Genomic DNA, 22,995 nt, shown 5'->3' on the forward strand with positions numbered 1-22,995 from the left:
ATTTAACATGTGGGTGTTCTTGTGAATGTTTGATAAAATGAAATAATTATTTCATGTATTTAATGAATAAATAAATAAATAAATAAATAATATTGTAAACCGAAAATATTTGTATTTTTGTACGTATTGAAATAACTCAAAAACTACTGGACCGAATTTAAAAATTACACGCGGACGAAGTCGCGAGCAACAGCTTGTTAATATTTTTGAAATCGTCCTAGTAGTTTTTGAATTTCAATACATACAAAAATAGGAATATTTCCTCTTTTTTAATATTAGTATAGTTGTTTAAAATAATTGTGATATTCCAGTATTTTGAGGCTGTTAGTTATGAACACATGTGTAATCAATTTTAATTGAATTAAATACATGATAATTACTAACCAATAAAACCGCGATTCGCATAGAACATGAAAATATGTAAAGTCCACAAACAGAACTATTAAATTTAACTAAAAGTGAATGCTTTGTGTTTATTTATATTTAAAAAAAGGCTACGTTAAATTGATATTGTTTATTTAAATACATTTTTGTGAACAATTTTATTCAATCTATTCGTAAAATTATAACAATTGTAAAATTTGTATTTTTTTTAAACTCACGCGAGTTAGACTTATGAACAGTTTACAATTCCCCGCCAGTTCATTTTTTACCTTTTATCCACTGCATCCTGCAGACTTGGCCGTAGCTGAGCGCTTTGTTAAGGACGGAAGCGAATATTTTACACCGTCTACACTTCCTTCGCGGAATTCGATTGATAAGACATTCACAAAAATTTTCAAGAAAAACTTTAGCATACCTACTTTGCTTATTCGTGTAAACTTTTAACCAATCAACAACAATAAAGGTAATAAGTAAAACAGATTGAACTATAAAACCTTCTAGACTATGTTAAACGTTTATCCAAATTTATTCGAGGTCTGTTGAATTAGATGTCTTCAGAAGGACATACCTAACATCTATCCATCCATTCATCCATCTAAACATTCGCATTTATAATAATATCGAGTGTGATAAAATAATAAGATGTCCACCACAACCTAATAAGAAATACGATCTCCCGCATTATAATTACCATATTAGTCATTAGTATAATAACAAGAATAATATGGTTTAGTAATATTATGCGTTAACGATAGTATAGTGTTCTTATTATTTAACTTGATAAAGATATTATTTATTTAACAAAATCATTTTACCCTGGGGATACACGGAGAGAATGTGCAGGTATAACACACCTAAAACAGACGGACTGTCAGACGCATTCGACTATAATCACATAATTTGAATATCACAACACACTATTCGATCTCAAATCACATCATACTTGAATGCAATTCAAATGACAGCGATCAACACGATCGTGCGCTCCGTTTCTATTATGTTTACAAATTAGAAGGGGAAGTAAATTAACTGTTTGGTAACGACGTAAACACTATTGTTGTATTCACACAGTATACACAACCTTATCTAAGGATGTAACCTAATTCTGAGGGTGTAGAAACATCATAACTATTATTAATTAAGTAATTAGATTACATTTAAGTAGCTGCTCCCGTGCGGCTTCATACGCATGAAATTATAAAAAAAATATTTTATAGTTTACATTTGTCAAATTCTCAATTGCAAATGTCAAAATACCAATTACCTTACTATGGCAATATTTCTTTCTTGATGTTGGCAGCAACTTCGGTCTCTTTCCCACATTAGGGTTTTTATCCATAATATTTACCCCCTAAGTTTAATGGCGTCAAAATATGTAGTCTAAAGCGTGACGTAAGTGTAGGGCTTTTTATAAAAAAAGAATTATTCAAAAATATGCTGTAATTGCTGACATCTTAGGCAACAAAGAAGTGTGCGTATACGCTGTATTATTATGTATAGATGTATAGATATTAAAATTAAAATTAAAGCATAGCATATTTAGAAATTTGTAAACGCGCAAATACGAGCATCCTTTACAACAAAAAAGTGACAGATATTATTGTTTTGTTTTACTAGTAATAAGTTAATAACATTTATCTGTAACTTTCAATATAACCTTTGTTAATTAAAAAACTTTGGCCAACAAAGTATAGACGGGTAAACGATAAAGGGGCACATTAGCCAAAGGTATGTGAGTCAGCAGAATATTAGGCGAGGCGAACGGACCTGTTTGGTATTCGCAGCACGGGCTACGCCGGCCGCCGATAGCTTCGCGACTTCCACTCGCCCAACATTAGCCGTTATATAAGAGAATAAAGTAACAAACATTACATCGAATAGGCAGTTATTATTAGTTTTTTTATTAATCTAATTGGAATATAAGAAAATCTATCAATTTAAAAAAAAACTGAAAAGAGCTCTCATTAATGTTATTAATAAATTACTCGTTAATCATGTATATTTGGCATAAAGTCCTTTATAACTTGTCTATATTTCACTAAATTCATCAACTAACATGGTGACGTTTATACCGTTTCTAAATCCGGAATGTATCAATAAAAGCCGTACATTGTCAGAGCGAGGCTCGCAATTATTGCAAAATAGCCATTCATTTTTGGGGCGGCTCGCAGCGCGCTCAACCATGCGTGATTTTGTTTTTGTACGTTTGTTCAGTGTCTAGGCGCTTTCCTGTGGTTATTTTGTTATTTCGAATCCTATTTGCCATGAAATAAAACAGTGCATCGATATTTGTTTCATATATTTAATCAAACAGAAAGTAAACGGTGCTATTTAGTTTTATCATTAAGGCTAATTATTTGTTAACCTGATATTTCGATAAAACTCAATTTATGTTAACTTGGTAAAACACTGATTAATATAATTTACGTGAGTGGAAACTGTGAAGCGAATATTGTTAGAACACGACGAGGTGAAAAGATTGTACGATTCAATAGATTCAATAGAGCAGATCCCTAAGTCCCAAATTAAATCATGGAACATCTCTGCAGCTGGTTGGCCCGGTAGCGCGGCGTGGCGCGGCGAGGTGCGGCGCAAGGCGATTGCCGCGCACTGACTGAAGCTTCGTTTTCATTATTCTCTTTGATTTTATCGTTGGTTGGCATCACCGTTCCATTTTTAAATTTAACACAAAAATTATTTCATTCCAACACTGAATCATTTTCAATTTAAATTCACTGGTAAAGAGAAGGTATTTTTGAATTTGCCACTAAAAAAATGTTCTTTTCAAAAACATGATATGTTTTAACTGTATTTTGGTAGTTTAATGAAATATCAAAAGTCGGATTTAGAATAAGCTGCAAACCTTTAACAAAACTACAAAAACCTCATTTTATTCGGGAATTTACTGCGCGTCGAGATAAAACAAACATAAGAGATAAAGTAAAAAGAGCCGCGAGTTGCCACTCTAGTTAAGTGTTAAGGATTTAGTCGGGTCATTCGTACGTAGGGACTGCTATCTCTATCTGGACCATCGAATGTGAGAAAAAGCTGAGGCTTTAGCTCGACAAATTCTTTTCGATTCAGTCACGTTTCGGCGAGATAGGCTTCTTGGCTGATATACCTCCAAGAGTTTTCCTACCGCATGTTCAAACTTAAGTAATCTATTTGTCAAAAGAGATTTTATTGTAAAAATGTTTTCAAGTTTTATTACCTTCACACCCTACAAATTCATGTTATTTTATAGATTGATATATTGTGCAACAATGATAAACACTTAAAAATAAAAATATGGAGATAATCACAATTGTATGTAACATGACAACTGTATACGGTTCCAAAATTTCCACGCAAACTAAATTACTGGTTGTACGTCATTTGACATGTAATTGCAACGCCCAGCTGACGGCCGGCACGTGCTACGCGGCTACGAGCTACGAGTTGAAAGCTACGACACTACGAGCAATATCGTGCGGCCAAGTAACATTGTAATGTAATGAAAATGAAACCATTTAATAATTGTATTGTGGAGCTTTCAAAATGCCTATTTTAAACAACTATTTTTTATATAAAATTGGCGGGTTTTCTAAATTGATAAATTGGAAGTAAGTGACTAAAAACAACGTAGGTTTTCTTTTTTGAATATAGAGATTTGTAATTAATGAAAATATTAATATCTTAACAAAGTTATCATGCAAGTTACAACCTATATAGAGTGTGTAATATAAATTCACGCGAGCCGAGATGGGATCAATGGCGAGATAGCTAATCATAGGAAACAGACACTAATTTGCATTCAGCTTGAATTTATTAATAAATTAAAATGAAAGAGATTCCAAATTTAAAATAACATGTAAAACTTTTTGGCGACGTACAAACACATAATTAAGAAGCATGAAACCGTTTTGAATATTTTATGAATAAGTATTTCATATGTATGAGCACGTGGCTACTAGACGGAAATTATATAAATTTGCATACCTAATGAATATGTTTTACGGTTTCATACATTAATATAGTATAGAGGAGTTAAATAAACGTTAGGTAATAGGGTACCAACGGTGATATCCCTTTGCAAAACATGAATACAATTCAAACGTTTTGGTTCTAAAAAATTAAGTAAATCATCATTCATGCGATCAAAATCAGCAAAAAAAATTCTTAGTACCACAAGTATGGTGATGTATAATATACATAAATATCTAAATTTGTAAATGGTGTGTCGCATTGCTTATTAATTTTTAATATGTCTAAATACCTTAACTCTTTGATAGAGCTAAAAGCAAACAAGCGCCGATGATAGCGAGCACAGTTTTCGGCGTGTCATTTCCCTAACATATGTACGAGTATGTTCGGTCGGCAGCGCAACAAAACCATGATGGCGCCACATCGCGCGTGTAATTGCCGTGCGCGCGACGAACCGCCATTAATCTCGCTAACACTCGATAAAACGCAACTCATGCTACAATGTAATACCCCTACTAACTTGACTTTTAAAAGTGAAATTTCATGTAAACGCTTGTAAATGTTTAGTCTTTTATTGTTTGCTTAACCATTTTCACACAGGAGTGTGGTAAGAACATAGTAAGGATACTGTGGACCTTTTAAATTGTAGTAATCTATTCTGCGTGATGCGATATGTTTATGATCTATCCCTTTATTAGCATACCCACATAAGCTTATAGTAACGTCGTCGTACCAAAGCTACAGTTAAGAATGGAATTCAATTTTCCTCAATTATAATTTAGGTAAAAAAAACCAAACAACTAAGCAACTAAAAGTAATTAATTAAATCTACGGTAAGTCTTAAATTTATTTTTCCGAGACGTTGCCAATCGCAATATGTTAAAGATTTTTTTTTTCATTTTCTACTTTCTTAATCTATACTGTTACAATAAAACGTAAACACACACTACTTTGTTGCCTAAGATGTCAGCACTTACACCATATTTTTGAATAATTATTTTTTTAATAAAAAGCCCTACACTTACGTCACGCTTTAGGCTATGTATTTTCCGCTATTAAACTTAGGGGGTAAATATTTTGGATAAAAACCCTAATGTGGGAAAGAGACCATAAGTTACTGCCGACATCAAGGAAGCAAGATTGTCAAGGTTTGTCATGTCATGTCATTTTGACATTTGCTATTGATAATTTGGCAAATGTAAACAACAAAATAAAATTTTCATAATTTCATGCGGATGAAGCCGCACGGGGACAGCTAGTTAGATTATAATCAAAACATTGAAAAATAGGATCTGGTTTATCAATATTTTCACATACTACATTAATACTTTAGACTTGTTTAAAGGATAAGTGTAGAATACTTTTACACCCAATTATGTCACAATATAGATATGCGATGAATGTAAGATGGACAGAACAATACAGCGAAGGTCGTTTCTGCGCAAACTGACGTCTGATACAAATTCAATTTGCGCGAACGCCGACGAAGGAGCCGTTTGCACTGCTAACTAGACACGACATGAATATTACTGCCCCCGGCTTTTACTTACATCCACGTAATAATATCGGACTTCACTCGCATTTCTTCGTATCACTGCTCGGGTATCCTGCCTAATGAAATTATGCCCGATATGTAACCAGACACGCCATCTGCGGTACTTTATTCTTTGAGACTCTTACTTATTACCGTAATATTATACACAAACTTGTATAAAATCTGTCAATTTAAACGTACATGATCTTGTGAAAAAATTAGATAATGTTTCTTCACAGGTGATTTTAATCATATGAATTCTTCAAATTAGCTTAGATTGATGTTTGTTGTAATGATATTAGGAAACTTAATAATAAGCTATTGATTTTAATCAGTAGAGCGCGCTCGGGAGAGGGCGCTAGCGGCTCGCTTGTAATAGCCGCCGAGAGAAAACACATTTGTCTTGTCCCGGCGCGTTAACGTATATTGCGCCGCGCCGAGACATCACCCGCTGGGCGCTTCTTAACTCCGCTTCTCTTACATTAAGGTATTAAACTTTTTCATCTTATAAAAATTAGCTACATATTTCATTCTTAACCTATTACAGCCTACTGTTACAGGCTCACCTTCATAATTAAATCCAAATATTACCTGTCTAAATGCACCAAATTCATCGAAAAAATCCGCCATTGCACGAAACTTTTTTACACATAACGTGTCTTTCGTGATCATTATGTAATGGCGGTTTCATTACTACTATGCATTTTAAATTTAATTGGCTACTTCATCTAAATGCTAAATTTCTAAGCCAAGTATCAATCTGGATGTTTTCAAATAGTTCATAATTTTACTTTCATCAGTTAAAAAAGCATCAAAAGCAAATTTATAATCTGTATACTTTCGTTTATTAAAGCTGCCAAAATTTTAACGTAACGTAACGTTGGCCCACATCGAGCGGCACTAGACTGCGCTCTAACTAATGACATTTAAGGTAACATCAACAACGCTTCTCCGCGGAGCTTGCATGAATAACTTAGGTACAGCAAAGTATTAAGTAGCAAGAGTAAACATCGGTACGACACTTCCCGTCTTAAAATCTCAGCTTTACAATAAAAATTACTTTAAAATATTTCCAATAAGGTATTACATTCATTTATTTTCCCTCTTTTTTCTTTAAAAAGGGGTTGTAAATTTTAAATTATAAGTTTACGTATTTTTTTTTTCTCTTTGTAGAAGTCACTGCATTACTATCCTTGACTTTGTCACAGTGGTCCTGTAATTTTATTTGCATCCTAAACAGAAAGCGCATCACCCCAAGATTTTACGACATTGTTGTAAAGCTTTAGAACTACATGCATTATCTGCACACGGCTGTAGTATGATAGATACAAAAGCATTATAATGTTGCTTATGACAAAGTTGGCGTCGCCGGCGCCGCCCTGTCTGCTCTCTTCGCACTTCGCCCCTCTAAATCTCGCAGCAACACGGTGTCATAATGCAAGCACGACACAAACATGTCTCCGTGCGCCAAGCTTGTTAAGTGGTTTGGAAGAAAAACATCAGAAAAACTTTTCTTATTGTCGTAGCCCGTTTAAGGCTATACGTGTAGTAGGTATACGATTTATGTCGTCGCCCTAACGAGATAAACGATTTCAATAACAGGAAAAAAGGTATAGAAAACAATTTTGTGATGTATGACTCTCATTTATGTATTTTTTTTATAATATTTTGTTTTTCCTTTTTCTTTGACAAGACAAGGAATAGAAAAAGTTGTAACGTTAATTCTGTCACGCTTTATTAAATCTAAAATATACGTGCTTCATATGAATAACATCGTTTTTAGGAGTGTTTTTTTTTAATTTGTTCCACGTCTTGGGACAAAACCCTTATAAAAATGTACTTTTTTAATAAAATAATAATAGCGACATTGTCCAGTAAAGAATAAACCTAAACAATTATATCTTGACTTCAAAAAGTTATCCCGCGAGGGTCGGTAAAATTCCTTTTCTTCCTTCTTCGACTTTGTAATAATCTTTGTAATTCTTGAACTGAAACTCTACAAGTTGTTCCAAGTGTGCTTCAAAGCGAGAGTTACTTATTGTTGCTAAAGGTGTATCACGAAATTGTTTTAGTAAGTAATGTATTTTAAGACTATTTCAATATACAAAAATTAAAGGAACGATAAGACCTACTATTTTAACTACAAAATTATAAGCATCCTATATTAAGATGTTGATGTGGCCCTTAATCTCATACGTTTACTAAATAAAAAAAATTATAATCAATTTTTTTTCGTGCAACAATTCATGAGCTTGCTACGATACGTAACTGGACATTATTAGTCACTCCGTTTAATGCAAACGACGGGTAAGGTCTTAAGTCCTGTCGAGACGTCAGTTCATCATAAGCTGCGCTGCCCGACTGTGCCCGCTCGCTCGCCCCGCGTATCTCGCGCCCCCTAGCGCCGCTCCGCGAATATTTTTTGTGGGGACATCATAATAATAGCTCTGTATTACTTCAGGAGAAATTCCAAGAAGTTTATAACTCGAGATGAGTTTCGTGTTCCTCGTCATAAATAATAAAGCGGTCGTCGACTACAACGTTGCGCGGATTTTAAGGGAAGTAAAAATTTAAGAAATAATTTTACATTTTCAGTTCCGAAGTCAAAGAGTGCGACGTGGGGTCCCACAATCAATGAAAAATTCATTAAGATAACTTTGTGATTTTTTGCATTAAAAATGCGAGCAACGTTTCTTTTATTGACATAAAGTCGGGAAAATTGCGGTGACTGTTAACATGTAGACGCATGAATATTCGAAAACATGTTCCGCATGATCGAGCCGTTTGTTACACTCGCTCTATGTGGAAGGGTGACTCGTCGTTATTCGCGCTGCTGTCGCACAGCCACATTCCTTTCATTCAAAGTTCTTGATAAATTACATACGCCTAAGTAAAAAGTACCAATTTTGTTTGTAACAAAAATGATGAAATTAGAACATTCGTTAACCGTTCTCTTATTGATTTAATACAAACTTACTGCTAAAACTATTACGTAGAGCACAGATAAAATGAAGAGCCACTATTCTCTTCCGTGCTGTCTACAGATTCTACTTAAGTTAATGGATAAGTTACGAAGGCACGGAGTTTACTTTGTGTTTTCAGGTAGACGGACTTGATCGTTAAGTTTTCTTCGTTAATTTGAACAAGGCAGAGGTTCACAAAACTGTCAGACGAGTTTAAGAACAATGTCGATTTGATAATTATCGTGCTCGGTTTCTTTAGATACGCCGTTCAAAACTTAAATAAACACTTTGTCCGTGAAACTTGGTAATGTTAATTAAAAATTTTAAAGACTCCAGATGACCAGTTGAAAATTGTGGAAAATTGAACTGTAGCTACAATTTAATAAAACATTTTCAGTTGCACACGCATCCGACGCTTTATGTAAGATAGGATTCTCAACAAATTATAACAAAATTACAAGTTATTCCCAAAAAACCAAGTTGTACAAAACTTCCTCCGCCTGAAGAATTATGAAGATTAGCATAACAAAGTAAGCCGAAACTGTATTCAGAGGATGCGCCACCTTTTACAGCGTAATGTCGAGTTGAATTATTTACTTTTTGAAAGAAAATCTGTCTTCGAACGAACTTGATTTTATTGTATAACCTAATTGTAACAACAGTTGGTTGTGGTAACTTTTTGTATTGATAGCTGCAGGCGCAGCGAGCCGGCGCGACGCGACTCCACTCGGCCACTCGCCGCTGCTACCAATTTACACTAATGGAATATATTTCATTGTGATCTCGCAGCGGCTTTCCGACCTCCAATGCGCTTACTAGTGGTCTCGTAATGCAACTAGTCATTCATTCACAAAAAGCTATAAACGTCTCGTGGAGCTTGCTACATAACAAATATAATCAATAACCGAGTGTATGAGATAATTCCATATTTTTAGAGGTTTTCTACTATTTTTAGGTAATATATTAAAAAGTAACTTATGAGCAATAGGACGGTAATAACTTAATACTGTGCTATTACTTTTGCCACAACGTTATTTAAAATTACGTTAAAGTATTAAAAAAGTTAAATGCATTGCACTAAAATAGTCGAACAAGTTCTCATATAAAGCCGAGACATTGGCCCTTACAAGGCTTGTACGTGTTCTTTGTCTTAAGTTTTGCGCTCACCTTAAGGAAGTTCCCCTCACAGCAACTAATATTAGTCAATTAGGTATTCAGGACGCGCTGTGCACACCCCGCGCACACCAGCGCGCGCGCTACGCCACCGCTACGTTTCAACGTCGCTACGTCTAGAAACGGCGGCCTACAGCCGCTTCCGCTCGGCGAGAACCTGTAATGTACAGTCTCGTAGACGCTACACACGACGGCTATACACTACAACCAAGCCTTGTCGCGGTTACTTCACTTACTAATTTGTTTTTATGATTTGATTTAAATTCTTGTATACAGGTTGGAAAATTACAATTTTTTCGTAGACCTAGCTTACGTATGAAGATTTTTGGTTACTAACTACATGAGCAAAAGCATGCTGTGCAATGATTTTTGTATTTTTCATGAAGTTATTTGTTGGGTAAGACACGTGAACGTCAAAGTTGAAAGGTTATATTTATACGTTGCAATAAACGTAAACGCCTCTAAAATATGCTAAAGTTGTAAAATATATGTGAAAGAAATGGTTACATTTCTTTCGTGCGATATTGTAAGAGTTCCTTTTAGGGTACTCTTGGGTGTTACGACTTTTATCGTAGGAAATCTCTCTCCTTTCTGCATAATTCATCGCTATGAAGTTGAAACCGAAGTCGTAAAAGAAATCGCTCTATGATTTCGTATCTTCGGCGGAAAACTTTTTACTTGGCTTTCTTTTGAATCAGTGATCACAAGCGGGACGTGTTATATTACCGAGCTATGCAGTCGAACAGTATCTATACAAACGTACTCGTACTTACATACTTTCTAACTGGCTTGTGTGAGCCGGTGTATCGCAGATAGCGTGTTGATGCACACGGGTTATGTAAACAGATACCAGATGTTACAACATTAATTATAACACTAATTTATATAATTAATGTTTTTACACGATGTTTAACTTTGAAATCAAATAAAAGTAGAAGGTACTTGGCTCATCTTTCTATTAAGACGTGAAACTTTACCATAGGTCGTCATCAAACATTTCGTTAATTTTTCGTTTAGTTAATGTTAAAAATCTTTATCAAATAAATATTTAAGAATTTGCTGTATTTTTTCATGTTTATTTAGCATCTCCTAGCCACGTTGAGAGACCGTCTACATGAAACGCTTTAAAGTGGATTCCAAGGATTCCCTCCGACATTGCGATTCACAAAAATAAACTTATTATTAAAGCAATTTGAATCGAGTCTTTGTTATTCTTTGCCTCGAGTTAGAAATTACACATTTCTTTCCTGGAGGTGAGCCATGGAAAACAATTAAGGAGATAATATAAAATGTAATTAGATTTTTGGTACTTTTATCATTTATTTAAAACATGATTATTTTCTTGTTTTTTAATGTGAACATTTCTCTCTATACATCAGTTAACTAATCACTAGGGTAGTGAACACAAATGGCCGTTTACCCCAATCGTAATGAAAGAAGTAACAACAGCTTCTCTGCGCCACCCCCGTTCCGAAGCCATCTCCCCCTGCACTTATCAGCAATAAATAGCGGAAGCAGTGTGAATAAATCTATAAATTCTATAATTTATTACCACAAATCCGTTTTCTTGTTTGGTTTAAATGATATCATTGTTATTATAATGCAGATTAAGGCAAACACCCCTTGGAATTGGCCATGGGACTGGTCTGATCCGTTCATAAATCATCATTCGGCAAAGCTAATCATCATATAGCAGACCCCAGTATTTCTAAACAGAGTTGTGGTCACGCCCATGCGTCAAGCTGAGATTATTTGTATTTAATAGAAGTAATGCTTCATATTGTGCAAGAATTGAAAGTGATAACTTGTATACGTGATTATACAAGGGAAGATAAAATAACGCACTGTTGTACATAAGCGTCAAGATAGGTAAGTATGAATGTACGAGTAGATACGTAAATATCATCTCTAATGAGTTATTCAGAATAAATTACTTCATACTCGTAAGCTAATGATTTTGGTTTACGTTCAAAAATTGTTGCAAGGTTTGTAGTGAGGATCCGTAAACAGCAGGTTGCACAATATAAATTGGCCCTCTCCAATTTTCATTTGCTTCTATAGTTTGTTAATTTAGTGAATGGCCGCTGGCATTGCCCCGGGCAACTAGCACGCTTCTATTTTTATAAGTGCAACTTATTTTAGAGAATATTTTTATACCAAACATATTATGTAATTGTAATATGAGATTTTCCCGAAATAAAGATTTATTATTATGTTAAACTAGTAAGACGATAACATATTAAAGTTCTTTTTTTAATTTATTTTTAATATCCCGCTAAAGTACTTCTTTATTCGAAAACAAATTTGACTAAAAACATGTTACAAAAATATCAAAAATAATTAAAAACAAGATGTATCTTTGTATTTCTTTACTAATAAAAAATTAAATATAGATCATAAAAATTAAACAGCACTTATAAAACCTTGCTTTCCAACTCTATGGTTTTAACAACAAAACCATTTATTTTCCATAATGATTCCTAACACGATTCCATATTTTTGGTCTGATTTGTGTAACAATAGCGTACAGTTTGGTCATACGGCACATGTGGCGCGTAAATATTACACGCGTAATGTAATTAATGATCGATTGTAGCTTGTCGACCGGAGAGAGGACGGAACCCTCCGCAAATCTTTACCAATGCATAATAGGAGTCCCCTGAGACAGCCGCGCCTTTTAATTTGCAAGCACTGGGGTGCGCTCTCGCCCATGTTACTCATGCTCGTAATGATATTTTTTAAGTTTGGTACTTTCCATTCAAGATCAATAGCTTTTAATTTATTTTTACATACTCCTATTTAGAATAAAGTATAAAATTGTTATTACTCGTACGTTTATGCAAGTGAGAGTGGATATGCACAGTATGTTTATTTTTAAAACATCACACATTGCAATGTAATTTGATTGGACAATTCTTAACTGCTTGTTACATTATTTTACACTAGCTTTAGCCCGCGACTCCGTCTGCGTTGTTTTAAAAAAATAAAAACAAGTAGACTATGTGTTCTTCCAGAGTATCCTCTACATCTATGCCAAAATTCGTTATCCATTCAGTAGTTTAGGCTACAAACTCTAGCATCCAACCATCCATCCATTTATTGATGGATAACTTTCGGCTAACTTACAAAAATACTATTGTCATTTATTTTGTATTATCTTAAATTATGTTTTGTTAATATAAATTAGTTAATCAGCTTAGTTGACTGTATAGTTTTATATAAACCAATACTCGTAGCGGTACAGCGGTGACAAAGTAAACAATGACATGGGGAAAGAAAGAATTGTTGCAAAGTCGACGTAACAAAATCCAGCATACATCAATGTGAAAGACGCAAACTTAGTAACAGTGTGTAGATAAGCATCTGCTGAGTGGTCCCCTCGCGTTCTCGATCGACACTCGCTCTCTGTGTTGCTATTAATTTCTGAGCCCCGTCACAAAGTTAATACCAGCCCTTGGACATAATGTGATTATATTTCCAAGTAAAATGTGTATCTAACTCAATAAATCGTTACATTCGTCAAAAAGGATTCCGGGCTTTGATGGGCTTACCGATTTTACGAGGCAGCGCTTTCGCAGATAGAGTGCTGTTAGCGTTTGTCTTTTGATGTTCTTAGAATATTCTTAAAAGCAAAGTCAGCAAAAAGATAAACTACACAAACCTATTTGTAAACACCATTTCTATAAATCTAAATAAGAATAACATGTCTGAGAAAAACTATAAATCAACATTTTACAAGCTGAACAGATTTTATATTGCTAATCATTTTGGCTAACAACTACATGTAATGATAACATACACATATGTTTAATTGGAAATTCAATGCTAATTATTATTGATAATATGTCAAACGCTGTAATTAAGACACGACCGCTTTAACCTCAATTATTTATCGCGGTGGCCGCGGAATGCAAACTGAAATGGATACTTACAGTACTACTCCTAATATTGTGTATGTTTATGAATTCACTCAGGATCCTAATTGGCTTGGCTTGCAGTTGCAGTAATACCTATTACATCTCCTTAAAGCTTATTTGTACATGTATCTTGCATGTTTCATTTTTCCTATCTTCTTTCAAATAACGCCCAGATGTTTATGATGACAATTTTTGTTTAAAATTGTTTCATATCACATTTGATATACATCTCTGGCAATTATCTTTTACCAAGGTTAGAAGGGCCGGTCATTGAATAAGTAGAAGCCAGAAGTGAGGAGGTGTCACCTCAACTGAGCGGCGCTGCGGCGCGAGCAGCCACGGCGCGTCTCGTAATGCAAAGCGAGGGGAGACGTTAATAAAAATTCCGCGTTGAAACAACAAATTAAACGAAGGCGAGCCACTCGAGGAGCCATAAGTACCTACTCATCTCAATTGCCATCGATAAGAAATCCAAGCCCGAGCGATGTATTCCAGGCACGTTTCGGCTCACGGTTTTTTCTTCCTCACAATGCCACTGTGGCGTTTAAAATGAATTGACTCTTAAATTCTTCAGAATAAAATGTTGTCGGAGTTTTATTAAATCGAGTGTAACCATTCCTGACATTACGCAAATGGCGGGTCCTCCCCTACATCTGTCGCAGGGATGCACCCCCTTAATAAGTGTTAACGCTCGCCGGCTGCGATGAACACTCGGTCCCGGCTCAAGCTAAATCTCTACAAATTCCTTGATACAAATTAATGCCGCGCGAGGACTCCACGAGCGTCTCTTGTAATTTCATTTTGTAATACCATCGCGCCCCTACGGCGCGTTACAATACGTGAAGGCATCCGGGACAAAAGTGGGTACCTATCCGGCTATTACATTCAATTTTACTACTTACTTTAAGATAGTGTTAAAATTTGCTTCTCTTATCTTTGTCTTTCTCTTTTATTTTTGTAAGTTCAATAAAATTTTTTTATACTAAATAGAATAGACAAAGGCTAATTAAAACTATTAACAAATAATGTGAGACATCTTCATTTGGCATAAGATAATTTTACAACAGTAATTAGTGTATAAAAGTCAACAATAATAACGAAATAACGCTATAAACTTTTAAGTAACTAGCTGAACAGAAGTTTTTATTTTTGTGAACTTAAATCTTGTTTTGTTTTAATTTATTTAAAACATTAAAACTGTTATATCTAAATAGTTCACCGTTTGTATTCCTTCACGATATAAGCAAAAGTTTTGGTATAAGCACAAGCGGTATAATCTAACCAAAGAAGCATAATAAATTATGTAAGTTTCGAAAAATAATTTGCTTTAATATAAATGTGAACATAATATAATGTCTCTCAAATATTTCCATAGCCTGCAGAATAACTACCACCCGCGCCTGATATACTGCCACAAAATCAGAGTAATACCAATTTATTTCCATTTTTCGGACCATTAAGCTTGAACAATAACACGGTAACGGAGCACCCGAGTGAAATGAACGAAATAGTTCCAAACTGGTATCATCGTTGTAAATGTAAATGAACAATTAAAGCGGCCGCCGTGGCCAGAGACAATGATGATAATTATTTTAGTTTGTGTCGAGGCGGCTGTCAGTTGACGCTCTGCGCCCGCCCGCCGCTCGCCGCTCGCCGCTCGCCCAATGGAATGCTTCTCGGACCTCTATTTCCACCATTGTAGAACGACACTTCTGCTATTCGTAAATTATTATCAGCCGGCGCTTTCATTACTTGGTTTTGTAACAAAGGAGCTCCACAGTCGTAGGCACGTAGCGATTCAACTTTAGAAACTTTGAATCCACCGCGCCTCAGACTCCATTGTTCCCACTCACTAATCAAGACTCATATTAGAGTAAGGATGAAATTTTGATTAATTCGTTACGACGTTATCGCTGGTTAGTTCATCCGAAGAAGTTTCGTGGAAAGCTAACTATTGAATAATTGCAGCGCGCCATTAACAATTTGCGCTGCGAGTTCTATGCTCATAACTGTCGTTGATATTTCAATACGGCGCTACGTTACACATCGATATGCCTCAATAGTAATGTTAGAGGGGCGCCTAAGATAGTTACAATTTTGTAATATAAATATCCGTTATATTATGTTAATAGAAAAAGAAAAACATATTGTGATCATACTTACAAATCCAATGTTACTGTAAGATGTTTGATGAAATTAAGAATTAGCCATATTTGTGTTTTATGCCTTTCTTATAACATTTGTTGACATAATATTTGCCAGTTTTTCTGCAGTAGATCATCATACAAGAACATGTAACAACATTTGTGTAATGCAGTTAATTAATAATTACACAGATCGCTCAAATTTGTTTTATCTTCATTCCTCAAAATAAAGTAGTTCATTCAGAATGTTTGTACAGAATCTGTGTGTATGCAAAGAAGATTGCACATTATGCTTAGACTGTAAACGCAACCATCCAATGACATTTTCATGGCAAACGGCTCTGTAATTAAATTTCATTGATTCAAAGCTCATTTGCGAAGTGCGCCGAATGCCTACATATCAGTGGCCGCGCGAGAGTTGCAGGGGAATGAAAATGGTTCGCATTTGGCAGTGGCGGAATGCTTTCAACGCGCGTAATTCAGTTAAACGTGTAATTTATGACTGACCAAATTACTGGCATCGCTCTGTCCGTCTGTCTAATATAATCCTTACTATTGCAGCGTTTCATAACTCGTTAATTTTATATCATTCTATGCGCATTGTCACTTGATAAGCGCATTCCGATCCATCGATTTCTCTGTAACATTGTATTGGTTTGTTTGTGAATTATTGGAATTTGTATTAGTACATAACTTGCATGAAATATTTCAGACTCTCATTTGATTACATTCGGACTTTGGAATACAACGTTAGATAGAATATTTATTCACTCTTGTGCTTTTGCTCAATTTCTTTAATAATGTTACGTCCAAACCATCTTTAACAAGAATTGTTCTAACGGGTTAAAAATCACGGTATTTTTACAAAATCGATACAAGTAATGTCATGAATAATCACAAATGTTTATTTGTTACTAGCACACATAAAATGGTACAACAATCGAAAAAAACGAAAAATAGACGTAAAAAAAATTACCAATTTTTTGTAACTAAGAATAATATTATGAAACCTATCCTCATATCACCATCTCCTGAATCATATTCTCAACATAAACATCACTGACTAAACTATTCGATTGACAAAACTTTTATTTGATTCGCAATAGTACTCATAGAGTATTTTAGTACGTTGTAATCTATACTATTATAATAAAGCGTAAACACACACTTCTTTATTGCCTAAGATGTCAGCAATTACAGCAAATTTTTGAATATTTTTTTTTTAATTAGAAGCCCTACACTTTCGTCACGCTTTAGGCAATATATTTTGACGCCATTAAACTTAGGGGGTAAATATTTTGGATACAAACCCTAATGTGAGAAAGAGACCATAAGTTGCTGCCAACATCCAGGAAGCAAGGTTGTCATCATGTCATGTCATTTTGACATTTGTAATTGCTAATTTGACAAATGTAAACAATGAAATAAAATTTTCGTAATTCCATGCGGATGAAGTCGCACAGGAACAGCTAGTTCAACTATAATATGCAAGCTAAGGACATGGAACTATAAAAATACTTGATGGCTGCGAACACCGAGAGCGTCTATGGTTTGCTTCTAATTTCGTTTCGTACATAAAGTCGGTAGGTGTCGGTCTGTTTTGTCGCCGCCCACTCTCACTTTTATTTTATAATCATAACGTTTTCTTCAAAATTCCTTAAAGATAGCAAACAACATTCTATTATGATTCTTGGTCACAATTATGACATCGCTCGAGTATGTGAGTCTATAAGCGAGGAACAGTTAAACCAAACATGTTTTTGTGCAAATAATTAAAACTAATAAAAATTACTCATTATAGTTTGCCTGAATAAGTTAGATTAGTTTGACAATTCATTTGTCAATTTAGTAGGGATGGGTTGTATAAAATACGATATCTGTCTATTAAGTACGGCATTTACCTTCATACAAAATGTAATTCGATACTTGATATGTGTCATTTATCAAACTAATGTATCTTATTTTGACAAACTTTATTATAATAAACACCAGGATCGAATAATTGACATAATTCTCTAAATACTTTAGTGGTATAAAAAAATATATAAAAGCACCTTAATGGCAAAGTAGTGAATAATATTCATTTATATAAATGAACAATTTTTTTTCTATTTTTAAGGGAATTAAATGTTATAAAAATAACCACATAAGACGTAATTTGTAGAATTGGATTGAATTTTTCACTTAAAAAAAAAACATATTTTCTAAACTGAATATTGCATACAAAGCTAAACAAAGATTAAACAGGAGATATAAGACAATAAAGCATTGGTACGGTTTAAATTTAAAAAGCCATCGTAAATCTAGAGCGGGCGCTCACCGCCGGCGCCGCGCGTCGCTTCGAACAACGCGATTTATGGATAAGAAACAACACGAGCAGGATTTAAAAGACAACAACGTTAACCGTCTACAACCTTAATACTCATCAATCTATATTTTATCTTAAGCTTAATAATCCTTACTACTTAAAAGTTGTTCGTAATCATAGCTAAATATTTTTTTAGTCCCAGTTTCAATTATATCACAAAATTGCTTCCTCCTTCTATATCAATTTCCTAAAAAATGTAAGCTCCTATTTTGTAACTTCCGTGTCAATAAATAATTGCCAAAGATAAAAAACAAACAATAAAAGTGTTTAAAACGACTTGCAACTTTGATCTCCTTTAATCGCCGAAAGAATACATCAACGTCAATGGCAATATTGTAAAACATTTCCAGAAAAATACACGTTTGTGTCCTTTATTTTTAGCCATAGCTACTGTATTGTATTCTAAGCGTTTAAAAAAAGCTTTTTAAATAACAGATACTAAAGTCATAAACTTAAAATCACATTCCGACTTCTTATAGTAGAGTTGTTGCTGCCGAATACTAAAAACGAGTATCAAAAACTTTTTCTTAAATGCCGCTTACAATGTCAGATGTCAAAATTTTAATGGGATCTGGAGTCTAATTATTTTATTGTCGTTTCAGTATTTGTCCGTAAAGTCATCTGGAATTTAATTTAAACTTATTTCGATGTACGAACAGATACTATATGATTTGGTGCGTGATCAAAACGTCGAGTCACATTCACTAATCTAACCCGATTATCTCTGGACAGTGATAACTTCATGAGAAGTCTTGTTTCTAATAACAATTTAGAGAAATGACGATATTTACTTTCGTGTAGTGTACCGCTGTTGAATATAGGAGACCGAAGTTTCATATTAAACAGAATCATAGATTAGAATGTCCTAAAAGTCGATGGAAATATGATGATTTTCTCTGCAATTATCTACTTCAACAAAAAGCAATTTTAAATATTGTTTTTAACCGATTTAGTGTTATAACTAATCACTAAAAGTAAACATTTACCTGAATTAGTGAGTGTATTATCACCAAGGCCGGTGGATGTGTCGACGTCCGCGTGCGCGTCCGCGGCGGCGCCGGCGACGACGGCGGCCAACAGTGCGCAGGCCCACGCGCAGCGTGCCACCCAAACTGACATACTGCTCCCCTCACCCATCGCACATCACCAAATCAAATTTCAGTTCAGGTATCGGTCACTAATAAATAAACAATTTAAACTAAATTAATCGTAAAGTCCAACATAACTTTTTGAAACTTTGAAAATTAAAAGTTCGTTTCGAGTCGATCGCGTGAAGAGTTGTCACTGCGTGGTAGTGTTCGCGTCGGGATGTCGACGTCGAGTGTCGGCGTGGATACGGCGCGGTCGCGATCGCGGCGGCACTGTCCGCGCCGCACATTGCGGCGACCGGCTCCTGAGAACTCGCGCTGTGCCGCGCCGGCCGCGGGTGGGCCGCTGCGCGCGCACCCCCAACCCCGACCAATCGCGGCGCGGGGGAGGGCCCGCGTATAAGACGTACGGAAGTATATGCGAAGGCCTATGTACAGCAATGATAGCGGACAGGTGGTTTCGCGGCCGTAATTAGGCTACTGATAACTTATTACTGGCCACATAAATACACCTAAAAGGCTAAACGATTAAGATAAGCTCGAAACTGCCTTTCATGGCCATCTTATCCTTTACTGATCCTTTTCTCCGTGCTCCATTTACGTAATGATTACTAAAATTTAAAAGAAACGAATCGCTTGATAGGTGAGGAGATAAGTTAAATTGCCTTACCACTCTACCATAGCTGCTTATTTATGGCAATACTTTACCTTTGAAAACAGATTAAAGAGCTTGTAACTCTAGTTTTTTAATAGTCACCTTTATGCTACGAACGAAAAGTAAAAACTTAAGTAGTACAATAATCTATACTAACTATGGAAAAATTGTACAATCGACTACAGGCATAGAAATGCATATATCTATGTCTAAGGTTATTTTCTTACGATCACAATCACATATTAAGAAAAAGTGAACGCCGAACACACAAACTAAATATCAACGCCGACGAAGACAAAAAAATTATGTCGATAATGGAAACCACAATGCCTAACAAGAAACTTTACGTATGTTATCATCATTGCGATTTTTTTAAACGCTTAAACTTAATTTTTTGATAATTTTCCTTTGCCCAGATCTAATTCCATAGCACAATATTGGATTTGAAAAAGTAACAGTTTTACGAGTAAGAGACAAAAGATGGTCGAGGCAATGACCAAGTGTTTAGTAAGATCATCTGAGCTTTATTATTTACTGCTTTATATTATTTATTTGCTTTATATTTAAAGCTAAAATTAACATTTTCATTAATTCAATCGGCTGCTACCTTTGTCTTCAGTTAACATCGCGAACCTTTTAAATGTTAAACATTTCTTCACATTTACATATCCGTAGATGTGTAACAATTTCTGACGGCTTTAATTACACTAAGTTAACGACATGTTGAATTGAAACATATCTAATCATCCTAATACTATCAATGCAAAAGTTTAGATAGATGGTTTGATCGATGTTCATTAGAGTATGTAGTCTAATCCTCGAAACGGATTTCTATAAAACTTGGCATAGATGTAGAGGATAGTATGCAAGAACGCATAGGTTACTCACTTTTGTTTTTATATAATTCCAAGCGAACGGAATAGAGGGCGAAAGCTAGTTTTTATAAAATAAGGAACTATGCTTCATAATAGCATCTGGTGATCTGTTTATTACTACAAGATCAATCTTGCATTCTATGCCAAGGCAATCATTATAGGTATACTGAGGGAGTTCATATTAATGTTGGCGGTTTTATAATTTTATCGCAAGCACATTGAAGTTCACATCGCGAGAGTCATCAAAGCGTTACCATACTGCAGTATCTAAGCAATACTTCATACGATTTTATATTAACAGCATAACCTAATAGAGATAAAGAAGCTATGTCTCCATTATAGTCATACACAGTGCTTGTACTTGCTACACATGTTTTCAACGGTTGTTTTTACAGGCCAGTCGTTTAGTTTCACGGATTAAATGTTTTTCTCCTCCAACACAATATATTAATTTAGTAAATAACTCTGAATAGTTAGAATCATCGACATGAAGAGGTCATTGCCTTCTTAATTGAGCGTTTTTTAATGAAAAAATCAGTAGGTAGAATATAAGTGTATTAGTTTTTTTAATATTCGATACATCCAATACCTACGACAAATCCAATCTGATGTAAAGAATCCTTACTGAGAAATGGACAACTTTTTCTTTACAGAGGAACGTATGCAATTTGCATCAGAACTAATCTAATTTTCTGTAGCAGCGTACGACGAAGGTAAATCTAATTTAAAACTGAATTTTCAATATAAATTCAAAGAATACTATAATCTAATACGGTTCGGTATTTTATTTTTGAACTTTTTCTTATTAAAATACGTACATTTAACTTGGCTTTTTTCACAAGTAGTAAATAAAAGAATTGTTACCTAACTGTTATATTTTTGGATAATAAAACAAAGACATTTATATGCCATGTACTTTATTTTACTCACATAAAATTATTATATTTTACATATTTTTCATTAATTTAATATTTACTAATAATTTTACTTTTAAGTGAAATAAACCTACGCGCAGTAGTTTTGTTGTATTTCTCGTGATGACTCAGTCATTGCATTCTGTATGTTTCTCAAAAACATAAACATAAACCAACAGTTTCTTTCAAACTCCTTTTCGAGATATCCCCGGCAGATAGGCCTTCTAGTTTTTCAGCACGTTTGATCCCCAATAAACTTCTCATGTATACCCACATTCTTTCTTATGTTGGTAGGCTCTTAGGCTACAGTGTATTATTTGATTTAATCAAAATCTTCACAGCGGAAACCAGACTACTTAAGAAGTGAGATATAAATCACTGAGCACGTCCTAAACTATATTTGTACTAGAAACATATCAATGTAACCTATGGCTTTGTTGTAAGTGTTCATACAATCTTGTGTTAATTTGCAAAGTATTAGGTATAATTACGCCTTTTTTAATGTAATAAAGTTTATCAATGCCATCATCTCCCTGCTGTTTCCCAAATTGTCGGCGCTGTTTTGTAGAATATAGTTACGGTGCCGGTTCTTCGTAACAATCTAAATTAAAGTAAAGAGTATCCACACCACTTGTTCCCATAGTTTCCGTCTCTTACCTGAAGTTTCCAGCTGTTACCCATTGGGAAATATAAGTGAAAGTCAACAATATGACGCATATAGTTTTATAAAAACTAGACATCTCTCTACAATTCATAGGGAAACTCTGTATTTTATATGAAAATATAATAGTACAGTAAACCCCCTATAACGCGTTTAATGGTTACACGTCGTAGGAAACCGCCCGTATAACACGATTATCAACGGGGGTTTTGGGTTCTTTTTATAAATAGGAAATATCCGCGTTATAGGGGGTAATTTTAGCGTTATATGGGGATACGGAATTCGCGTTGTTACGAACTTTACTGTATGTACCTTGTAGGAATATTAAAGCCTTTGTAATATTTAGCTTGCACATC

General features: G+C 34.6%; 1 protein-coding gene across 1 annotated transcript in view; it reads right to left on the bottom strand.

The window, feature by feature from the left end:
- Window positions 1-19,823, bottom strand: part of LOC106100501 (lachesin-like) — a 61,028-nt gene extending 41,205 nt beyond the window's left edge. The window contains exon 1 of the mRNA XM_013279366.1: window positions 19,433-19,823. Coding sequence (XP_013134820.1) covers window positions 19,433-19,583 — 151 coding nt within the window. The 5' untranslated portion in view covers window positions 19,584-19,823. The remainder of the gene's footprint in view (window positions 1-19,432) is intronic.
- Between the last annotated feature and the right edge of the window lie 3,172 nt (window positions 19,824-22,995).

This window comes from Papilio polytes, unplaced genomic scaffold (genome assembly GCF_000836215.1).
Source record: "Papilio polytes unplaced genomic scaffold, Ppol_1.0 DF824047.1, whole genome shotgun sequence".
Lineage (NCBI taxonomy): Eukaryota > Metazoa > Arthropoda > Insecta > Lepidoptera > Papilionidae > Papilio > Papilio polytes.